This window comes from Diplotaxodon limnothrissa, linkage group LG7, assembly GCF_057381915.1.
Source record: "Diplotaxodon limnothrissa isolate DT_005_m linkage group LG7, D_limnothrissa_male_GT1.1, whole genome shotgun sequence".
NCBI lineage: Eukaryota > Metazoa > Chordata > Actinopteri > Cichliformes > Cichlidae > Diplotaxodon > Diplotaxodon limnothrissa.
This window is the reverse complement of record NC_140602.1, coordinates 52703898-52715647: the sequence shown is the minus strand read 5'-3', so window position 1 is coordinate 52715647 and position 11750 is coordinate 52703898. Positions and strand designations below refer to the sequence as shown.

General features: G+C 38.3%; 1 protein-coding gene across 1 annotated transcript in view; it reads right to left on the bottom strand.

Annotated features, from left to right (window-relative positions):
* Positions 1-9534: 9534 nt before the first annotated feature.
* ntng2b (netrin g2b) overlaps positions 9535-11750 on the bottom strand; it is a 73061-nt gene continuing 70845 nt past the window's right edge. Inside the window, 2 exon segments of the mRNA XM_085357117.1 lie at positions 9535-10194; positions 11297-11431. Of these exon segments, the coding sequence (XP_085213243.1) occupies positions 9971-10194; positions 11297-11431 (359 nt within the window). The 3' untranslated portion in view covers positions 9535-9970.

Here is an 11750-nt window from a genome sequence, read left to right as displayed (position 1 = left end):
GTAGCAGAGATTAATATAGCACACATCAGCTGATCATAGCCTTTATATCAACAAAGTCTCTCTGGAGCTCTTAATAGCAATTATTGTGAGTTGTTTCCCCGTGTTGAGTCACTACAACCGATTTCAGGGTTCCCCCAAATGCTGAATCCCACTTTAACCTCGTTCCCACTCATCTTGCTGTTTAGAGGTAAAGTCACTCCCTACAATGTCGGCAACAGAAAAGAGAGATAATGTTTTCCCGTCTTTTCTTTGCTTGTGTTCTACTTCAGTGATTCAAGCTGATTACAATTAGAATTAAAAATTAGGAATACAAACTTTATTTTAGTCTCTCTACTAATATTATTTTATTATTGCATTAATATAGCACAAGTTCGTTTTTGACTTTCTTTGAGTATATTTCAAAGTACCATCTGTGTGTCGGTATAAATGTGCTGTTTATATGCATTTTACTTAAGATGCATATACAGATTAACCCTGTTCCTTAAAAGGCACTCCAAACTGTGACCAGCAGTAGTAGGGATTATAATGCAAAGAAATTAGACTAGAAAGTTTTTTTCCCCTAAATTTGTTTTCAATTTTTCTGTAGTTACTAACAACAAGTATGTAAAGTGTTAGTTTATGAAGTTCACAGACATCAAGTTGTACATTTCCACATTAATGTACATTTGCAGAAGCAGCATAAAGGCCAGACATCTGAGCCCTTAAGTTTTACAACTGGTATTCTGGAGCGTTGGTGTCAGAACCACTGCTACCCTGAGCCTGACAGCTCAGTGAATTGACAAAGATTTTATTTTCTGGCCTGAAGCACCGACAGTTTGAGGGTTACATGCTGCACAGCAGCAGCCATTTCTCAGACATATGCCAACACATTTGAAATATGGGACACTGATACTTCAGAGGTGCGAGTGCTACTAAAGGACAGTGTGAGAAATAAGAATAGGGAAGACAGCCAGTCTAAGGGCCATTGTAAGCTCTTCCCACTTGCTTATTCGTCAAACAGTCAACAGACAATAAAACCATCACCTTGAATGTTTCAGCAGGTTGTGACAACAAGGTTAAACATTTCATTTTAGGTGGCAAAAGCATTGCCACTTAAGGATCTAGGACAACTAGAGTGTGTAGCTTCATATTTAACACACTGTAATGTGTCATTCAGTGGGCATCACTGGGCGTTTACCTTTATAGAGATAATAAAGATGGTAATGTTGCATCTTTTGCAGATGTTACACCTGTGCAGGGATCCGTGAGGTTGTTAGGATACGATGACGTGTGAACAGACAAGTTTTATTGTTTTCTGTGAACAATCTCTGGCCCAGTACTTAAAAAATATATATAGGGGGACTAATAATTATGTCCTCATCTGTACATCCATAAATACAGTCATTCATTTTCTGTATGAGAATACACCACTGAGACATGTCAGCCTTCCTGCTCCTACACTTTTAAAATATCCATTATGGGTATTAGTGCTTGACATCAGGGGGTGCACAGCAGCAGAGACTGCAGCCCCAGGTGGAGACGAGTGGCTGTGTAACCCAGCAGCCAACTGATGTTCTACATTTATGACACTAATAATTATTTCAATAAACTAGTATTTACTAGAGAAATTCTCTATACTGTGGTGAAATCCCCAAAAAGTATTAAGGTATGAAAAAGGGCCCTGCTAAAGTCAGAAACCCTATACAGCATAAACTTTGCATGCTTAAAATCAATACTGATTCTGTATCATTTATGCCATATACAAGTAATAAGCTCCGTTATAAGAACATTATTAGTATTTTATCCCTGCTGTCATTAGGGATGCTTCTTTGTGACCCAGCACTAATTTGATTTCCTCTTTAGGTAGATTTCATTATTGCTGACATGAACTGGCTGCTCCTGTGTTCATGAAGTTGTACATTGTTAGTAGATTCTTTTGGACCGGCCACTCCTCTCAGCGCTTTTTGTCTTTTTTCTTTTTTTTACGGTAAATTTGCTCTGCTCAGCAAATAAGTCGCTCTCACAAACTCACATAGCCGGTGTGTCGTAGTCTTACATAGGAGTAGTGCCTAGACACCTCACTGAACTATTTCATGTGCAGAATTTTAGCATGCTCTTTCTCTGTAATGCATCTGTGAACCTGTTAATTTGACCGGTTAATTTTTTTCATTTATTTTTAAATATTTGTGTTGGATTTTGTACCCAACAGATTTTTTACCTTCTTAAATATATATATAAATATTTTGCCCTCAAAACTGTAGTGTAGCAGTATATGGGCTGTTTCAGTTTTGACCTGTCATTAGCATCACTCACCTCCACCGTACATCTTGATCCAACTCGTTTCTTCTTAACTACAATCCAACATGTGGACTTCAGAGTGTTGAAGATACGTTTATTTCAGCATTTATTTCGGTTGGTCACTCTTCATCATCTCTGGTAAGAATTGCTAAGGATTAGAAATAATGTTGAATAAAATGAGTACCAGTATGCTAATTCTGAATGTTAATGTAGAACTTATAGTATACCCACATGACCATAGGTGGTTTAGTTTGTTTGCCATTTGTTAATTAAGGTATCTCGATGAAATATGTTCGATACATTTATATGGAAGCCCGTTTCTGCCACTAAAAAAAAAAGGATCCATAACTCAAAATTTCGAGTTACTTTCTCGAAATTTCGAGTTACTTTCTCGAAATTTCGACATATTAACTCGAAATTTCGATTTATTAACTCAAAATTTTGAGAAAAGTAACTCGAAATTTCAAGTTAGCGCTGCCAATCAGTAATCTACGTGAATGACGTCATTTCCTCGTTACCTGGAAGCTGAAGCCGTCAGCTACAAATGCTACAGCTAAGCTACCGGTATTACATCCAGCCGTGAATGCACAGATTGCTGAGTGTTTTCAGCCTGGCTTCACAAATGATGAAATCCCTGTGTTATTAGCTGAATCACATGGTGTTACTATCAGCAAACGTATTCGCGAAAGCGCCAATTTGTTGGGATCCGTTTTTGAGTGCGCGTTCCTCTGCGCCATATGCTTCCAGGTAACAAGAAAGCGACCTCATTCACGTATATTTTTGATTGGCAGAGCTAACTCAAAATTTCGAGAAAATAACTCGAAATTTCGAGTTAGGATACTAGCTTTTTTGTTTTTATTTAGTGGCGGAAACGGGCTTCCATACATTTAGAACATATATTCGTAAGAATTGTTACTTCTTGCTAACCCTATCTGCTTTTGTAGGTTGCTTAACAGTTAAAAGAACTTCTGTTGCTGTAGCGGTTTAGCTATTAAGTGACTATTTCTAAAGCAAAATTCTTACGACTAAAGAAAATACAAAACTCTTTTGCGGTATTCTTGCCTTGGTGCTTTCAGTTTTTATCCTTTCTTCATGTACTTGCAATCAGTGAATTGGAGTCCTTCAATTTTATGGAGGTTACTAACTTCTAGTACACATCGGACGAAATTCAATAAAACATCTGCAAGATTTGAACACGTTTTCACAAATATTGCAATAGCAAAATACCAGATTGAACCTGGTCTCACAGACTTTTTATGTGACTTACTAGACTTGTCTGAACAGTAAACAGTTTTAGTCCGTTTTTGGTCTTAATCTTTTTATTTTGTTAATTTTATTCATTGTATATTTTATTGCTTATTTTATTGTTTATTCTTTTAAATATTAAAACATTTTACTCATGTTTTAATATTTAATATATATTCATTATTTTCATCTTTTCTTTTTTCATTGTATGTATTTATTTTATTCTTATTTTTATATATATTTCTTTGCTTAATGTATGGTTTCTAACTGTCATCTCTGTTTTTTTTTTTTTTATTACTGGAAAGCACTTTGGTCAACGATGTTGTTTTTAAAGTGCCCTCTAAATAAAGTTGGATTGGATTGGATTGAATGCACGCAGTTACATTAAACTTTAATGTAACTGCGTGCATTCAAATGTTTTTGTGTCTATGCTTTAATGATTAAAGCATAGACACAAAAACATTTGAGTGTGCATGCCTGTGGTGTATTTTTGTGAGTTGCTTAGCTCACAAAAAGACATGTATTTAAAGAATATTCCAAAAAAGCAGTACCATGATAACAAATGAAGGATGCCCACTCTAACGCTGTCTCTGTTGTTTGTGGTAGTCTCTCCTCTGAGTTTATCACAGGCTAATCCATGAAAACAGTGTCAGTCTCATTAATTGCTTACAATAAACAGATAATAAGCAAATCCATTTTATGAGCTACTTTGCTTAAATTCACAGTTTAAGAAGTAAGTTTAATAATCCGAGTCACTTCCTAGTGTTTACTAAACCATCTATGGACACCATATACTTTCTTTTACAGTGTTGCCTCTTTAATTAACAACAGGACTATCAAAATGATTGCCATGCTAATAAATCCTTATGTACTGTATCAATCACTTAATGTACCCTGACTGAATGGATTATTTTCATGGATTGATGTGGCCAGTAGTGATACGTCTTCTGTGGTATTGGGTTTTTGTGTAGCTAGTATCTCAACTTATGTTACCTACGTTAAGTTGAGATACTACGGACTTACGTTACGGATGTTATTACTGGTCTATCCCTTTTTTCCTATCAAGTGATGTAAACAGATATCACAGTATGAACAGAAATACACAGAGTTGTCAAGTCATGTCAAGTCTGTGCAAGTTAAACAAACTCCAAAAAACCCCAAAACATGAGGTGTTCTGTCAGGCTTTTTCCACGGGGATTGTATCGAGCAATGCTTTGCTAACCATTTTTGCAAAAGATGATGAAACATGAGTAAAACTTCAGAGAAACAACTGGCCCTAGAAGAGAAATCAGGTCATGTACAAGAGATGGTAGGCTGTGTAAAGAATGACTGGCAGAGATCCCTGGGCACCAGCCAGGGGGAAGGTAATCGACAATTGTATCCGCAAAACAAAAGACGTTTAGAAAAGGAAATATTAGGGCAATAAAGACGTAGAAGCCTCAAGGACCCAATGGAAATCTAAGAAGCTGAAAATTTAAACAGGAGTCAGTGTTACAGCTGGGACGACAGTGTCGAGATGACGTGGGCAAATAGAGACGGTTTTCAGCAAACTGAGTCAGATTCAGGAGTTACATTCAAGGCGATAAAGACAAACTTCAGCTGTCGTTCTTTGTCTCTGATCTTAAAAATACACACACACACCAGCCCATCTATAAGATCATAGCGTGGTAGTGATGTCGGTGGAATGTATGTGGCACCATGTATTCATTCCTTTATCTAATGGTTGGCTGTTGAAATTGAAATCTGATTTTACACAGACCCATTCTCTATTAAAACATATAAAGCATTAGCATAAATTAAAAGATTTGTTTCGTTTTCACTAAATATTCAACTATTAAGAGGTGAAGTGAAAAGATGAGCCGTCTGCTGATCAAAGAGTTTGCTCTCATTCATTTTTTTATAGATCTCTGGGTTCAGCTCAGACTAGCAAAACACAGTGTTGCTCTGTTTTAATTTAATTGGGTAGGTTAATTTGAATATTCATTAATGTCTATAATAAACCCTGGTGTTAAAAGTGCTCAGTTTTGCCTTGAATAGTGGCATCTTTTGTCAGTTCCAAACTTATTTGTCTGTTTCTAATCACAAAAAAGGGAAGTGCACTATTTGTTTTGATGAACTACAGCCCTGTTTCCAGAAAAAAGTTGGGTTATGGTAAAAATTGTCTGTAAAGGTAACACAGCAAAAGTGAGGAACCATAGTTTTCTTTGAAACATAAGAAAATTTGAGATCTAATACCAGTAAGCTAGCTTATCTGGTTTTAAATTCAGAGGTGTGTGAAGGCCCACAGATTACAGCCATTTGTTTTAGCATTCATCTTTGTACTCAAACACTAGTTATTTCAGTTTTTGTCTTTTGTTGCTTGTTTTTTATTTTCTTGCTTATTATGTTTAATCCAGTATATGTGTCGATCACTTATTATAATCATGAGTGAGTCTTTAGGTAAAATGACAACTTGTTGCTTTTTCAAGTTTGTAAAAAAATGAAACAAACCTTCAGACTTGCGTCTCAGACAGTGTTGTGTCCCACAAATGATCTCATGTTGCCTCTTTACATCTATCTTCTAAATTAAAGCTATCTTGCGACTGCAGTTATCAGTTGTATGTGGAAGCTCGGTTGACTCGGAGCTATTGGTTTTCATACTTTGTCATTTTCATGGGTATGTTTATATCCCATTAACAGAGGCTTTTTTAGCTCTTTGCACATACACATTGTGGATAAACCTGAGCTGTCTGGCTCGAGGCTGAAGGGTGACTAGCTTGCTTGCTACTCCTGACTCTGCTTTAGTTCTGATCTGTAATTCCTGACGTGTGAAAGCAGAGTAAACGTTAGCAAGTGAACAATCAAATTACTCTAATGTGATTTCTTATCTTTAAAGATATGTTCTGCTATAATTACCTATTATTAGAAAGAGAGACTTTTAAACATGATAGCAACAAAACTCAGACTGTAAAGAAGTAACATCATTACCTAGCCTATCAACTCTAACAGGTGCAGAAATCAGCTTGGTGGACCAGATGGACCAAGTTGAACTAGTATTTTTATTTCCCTGTATACAGTATACTGACTGTTAAGTCTGTTACACATTGCTCAAGACTTCTAATTCAGCTGTGATGTTTTTTTTTATATTATATGAATACATTTTAATTTTAATTAAGGTGTAGGATTGTTTTTCTGAGCTTACAGAACACCCCTGCTACTAACTTATGACAGTGCTTTAGATTACGATTTATTACCTTAGATTAAAGTGTACACAAAGCAATGTATTAAAAATTAGCTCAAACGTAACCATCTATAGCCATAATAATAACCCAAATAACACTGATGGGGAATCATTTTCTGGAGAATGAGAACCTTTACATTTGATATTTAAAGTTTGCTAGTAATACACAGGAGTCATGTGTTTTCGTAGTGTAGTGTTGCTACTTTTACTAAGGGAACAGTTCTTGAAAAGTCCTCCACCATTGCTCATTGTCATCTAATGGTAAATATTTGATGGTAAGCATGGAGGTAATAACCTTTTTCAGCCAGGCCAGGAAGGAGTGCAGAAAATACTCAAAACTGTCAGGACATATAAAAGACTAGAAGTCATTTATCACATAATCATAAATCTGGACGTTTTGTCTCATCATTAGTGCGTTAAATGTGTGTAGTCAGGGGATGTCTTCTCTCATTAGCGCTCTACAAAAGTCACTGCATGGAACTTATATATATATAGTAAATGTGTGTTTTTTAAAAAAAATTCCTGTAAACCAATTAAACCATTAAAACCATCTGGTAAAACTGTGTATTTCCCTTTCACCCATAACAGCGCTGGCCGGGTGGGATATGAGTACAGGAGCTCTGGGGAAGTCTGGCACCAGGACATTGGCAGTGGATCCTTCGGGTCCTGTGGGATACAAGTGAAGCCTCGATGGATTAATCTTTTACCAGCACATCCCACGGATACTTGATTGGAATGGGAAGTTGGCAATGCGTTGATGAGAGTGCTTCTACTGTGGGAGCCCACAGCAACAACCTTTTGGTGGGTGGTCAGAAACAGAAATGCCATAAGCCAGTGTGTCCCAACATAACATTGTGTTGCAACCAGATGATCAGTAGTATTCAATGTCGTGGCCTATGTATTATTTTACAATGGCTTGCTATTTCCTTGCGCTTCAAACGTGCCTAATAAGCCAACCTAACTACCTTCTCTCTGTAACCTTTCTGTGTATTTTCAGTATGAAGCTGATATATATATTCTTAATAAATCAAATCTGCTTATTTCCAAAATGTAAAAGTATTTCTTTAATTTAAAATACCGTGCGCTGTCTTTACAGTCCTGAACTTCACGAAGTAACTTAGTAAGGTCATGCACTTCTTTATCGTTTCAAATCACCGACCTTATTATCAACCAGACTTAATCACGTTTTCCTTGTTCACAAGGTGGATATTTGTACTGCGTCTAGTACACTCAGTCAATAATGCATTTTTTTCTCAGCATGACTATTACCTGGTCTTTGATCCACAATGAAACGTGGGCTTACATCATCTCTCAGTGTTCTACATTCATAAACTATTCCTTCCCAAGTCTCAGTTCTTGACACCGTTCAGGCTCTGAGGGGATGAGCCCTACACACAGAATAGCTAATACAGCTACCAGCAGCTCAGACAGAGGGGAGTAATACCAGAATCCCCGTCTTGTCATTTCTCACAGGCTTAGTCCCGCTTTCATCTTTGATGTACACTGTATCCTAATGTAATGCAGCATTCATGTATCTTGATCCACTTTGTACTTCGACTGACTCAGCAATGGGATAAGTGTAATTAAACTGTAGTTTTGCATAAAATAGAAGCTTTAAAGACATTTTCGCATGAAGGTCTCGTAGCCTTGAAAGTAGAGAAGAGTGGAAGATCTGGCGTCAGGGTCAGTCCCTTGGTCACTCAGGGCTGACGTGAATCACCGTGTTTATACTGTGGAAAAGATTTTTAATTAGCCCCTTATTTTCACTGCATCTGCAAGTGGCATTTCCAGATATAAAAACTCTTTTGCAACTTTTATCAGAATAAAATAATTTATATTCTCTTGACAGGAAACAGTTCTTTGTGATTGTCAGACAGACTGTCGGTGGATAAATCGGAATAATCCGTTCGTAGTAATAAGCATTCAACACTATGTCCAAAGAGAATAAAATAGATAAAATGAATGACTTGCAATGATGCCTTTTTTCTTTCTTTCTTTCTTTTTTTTTTTTTGGTAACACCCCCTCTCCGCCTGCTAACCCCCCCCCCCTCCCCCCCCGAAAAAGAAGATGATTAATAGCAAGTAACTGTGGACACCGACTGAATGAAAAAAAGTACAATCAAGAAGGCAAATTAACAGTCATATTTACTGCAAGGTTTAGACTCAGTGTAATAAAATGCTCTTTTTGGAATAGATGTAAATGTATTTCTTTCTTTTTTTTTATAATTTATTGTAACTCCAAACAAAAATAATTTCTACAAAAAATATTCAAATAATGTCATATAATATCGATACGTGGTTCATATCTTTTCTCTCTCTTTTAGACTTCTGATTAGTTAAATTCTTCTTCCTGAATACTGTGTGAAGATTAAATCTCGCTAAGTGTGGCAACAATCACTCATTCCTATAACAACCATAATAGTGACTAATGTATTATAATTCATAACCCCCTGGATATTATATAATATGTATAATCTCAGCAACTGCTAGTGGGCACATTAGATACAATGACTGAAGATATATATATATTTTTTTTAGAAAAAAAAATGCAGCAGGAATAGAATAAATGTAAAATCAAGTCTCAGATTAAGAGAAAAAAATGAAACCTGGTTAATATACTACGTAGGCCTCAGCAATAGGATCAAACAAGCGCCTCTCCGCTCGACCCTTGTCAACATGCCTTGGTCCTCACTCTGAGCCCGACCGCACGCCCTCGACGTCAGTTGCAAGTGAGATCCGCAAGTCAACCGAGAAAGAGAAGAAATTTAAAAAAAGAAAAGAAAAGTCTTGTGATAACAACAGCCATTCCCTTTGATGTGAAACAGTGGTGATTAAGTTTTTGTCTATGCTTTTTGGTTTGATGCACATTGCTCCAGCTTAGGAATAAAGGGAACAGTGGTTGGTATGATTTTTCTTCCCCCCCCTGCATCTTTTTTCTGTGAGGTTGCTCATATTTATTCTCTGTTTGTCCTTCGCACACCTGAGTGTACACCCAGTGCCATTACAGTCCTGTGAAGTGCGCATGTGTGTTTGAAACGGGAACGGGAGTCGAGTAGTGATCGGTGAGCGTGTGCGCTTTTAAGAGTGCTGCAGTGTTGGGTCCATTACAGGGACGACCCCTTCCCATTTTGGGTCACCCGTCGCCACACAAATACGCTCTTATACACATGTTTTAGGTGTGAGGCAGGGGGGTGGGCGGAGTTGGGGGGTGAGGAGGATTTTCGTGGCTCAATGGGGCGTTAATGTGGCCAGCAGGTAGGTTAGCAGAGTGCCGAGCAGCAGGGTGGCCGTGGAAGGGTGCGGCAAAGAAGCGCCGCTGCAGTCCTTGCCCGCCTCACAGCGCGAATGTTGGCACAGTACCCCCTTGAACTCTGGAGGACAGATGCACTTCAGGTTCTGGTAGCACGTTCCTCCGTTCTGGCACAGGAGCATTTCCTCGTCACAAACGTTAGCTGCAGAAAAGAAAAGAAAGGTGAGAATAGAAAGTGCAGCATAGGGAGGAAGTGGCGTAGAGGATGGAGGGTGAAGGATTTGCAGAGGTAAGGTGAACGGGAGAGACGAGTTGTGAATAAAGAGCATGCGGGGAAGTGACAGAATGACAGGCGGTAAAAGGATAGTGGGGGAGTAAAGAGCACAAAGACGAAGGAAAGATGTATGGCAAAGAGGGAGACAGGTGGGGGATGATAGAAGGGGCAATGTTAGACAAAACATGATAGGAAACAGAAATGGGGAGGAGGAGAGGAATCCAGGGCAGAAAGAACAAAGTAGAAAAGAAAGAGCAGGAAGGAAAGAGCCGAGATAAATTCTCCAGTCTTTGCCTTGGGGACTACAACAGGTAACACCTGTCTTTTTTTTTCTTTCGTTATTGCAGCCCTTTTCTTTGACTGTTTTTCTTGAGCATGCACTTTTTCAGGGTGAGGTCAGAATCACTGTATCAAATCCAGCAGAAAATACACAACATGTGTTTTATTTGTTCAGGAGTCTTTTGGAAGAATGAGCATCGTCGGGAACCATAGGTACTTGGGTAACTGTACCACATAACATACTTGACCTAAAAATGTTCTGAGGGGAAACGCGATCCAGCTTCCGTGACAAGAAGTAATTACATGTGCTAACATTTTTTTACTACACCAAAGATAATTGGTTCTGTTGCCTGGGAGTATCTGGAGTAAGATGTCACGGCTAAAACAAACTGCACGGCCTTTTAGTGCAGCATGTTCCATATTGTAATAAAAAACTCACAGACAGATGCATTTGTTTTTGTGTGTGTGTGGGTAGTTGGGTCTACTTGAGACTGAGACCAATGGCTCGATGGTAGATGGCATAAGGAAGGCGTTTCCCCATAATAGGGTTAAGGTGCGACAGGGTCATCAATTAAATAAGAGGCTGATGTCACTAATGAGCTACGTGATCTATTCCTCTGTGAGAACGGACAACATCCAGAGCTGCACGAGCTAAATGGATGGTGCACTTGCAAAGGCCCTGGAAAGACTGCAACGTTTCCTCAACTCGAAATTTTTTTAAACCACCAAAAGTCAGTATCCCCATACTCACGGTAACAGCCTTGCTTCCAGTAGTATCCTGGCAGACAGTCGTCACATTTGGCCCCCGTGGCCCCGTCTTTACACTGACAGAAACCTGTGCCGTTACACCGGTCATGAACAGAGCCCATCTGGTTGCAGTTACACTCTGGAAGAAGAGAAGGGTGGAGAAGAAGAACAGAACGAGTCAGTTATAAATGCTTGTCTCATTTCATTTTTTTTCTGCTTTTTGGGTGGGGGCGGGGTTAATCTAGACTTGAAATGAGTTTGGCTCAAAATCTACACATTTGTATTCAGACCACTGAGTTGTGTTTGATGTTCAACATCTTCAGAGCTCTGGTTCTGTGCATGTGAGGTGAAGTTTCTCTAAAGGCGTCCAAGCGTTGAAGACATTCAGGGCTGAATTTGAGGCAATTTTTCAGCCAGAAATATATTAGTGTTTAGCCTGCAGTGTATCACCTTGTTGA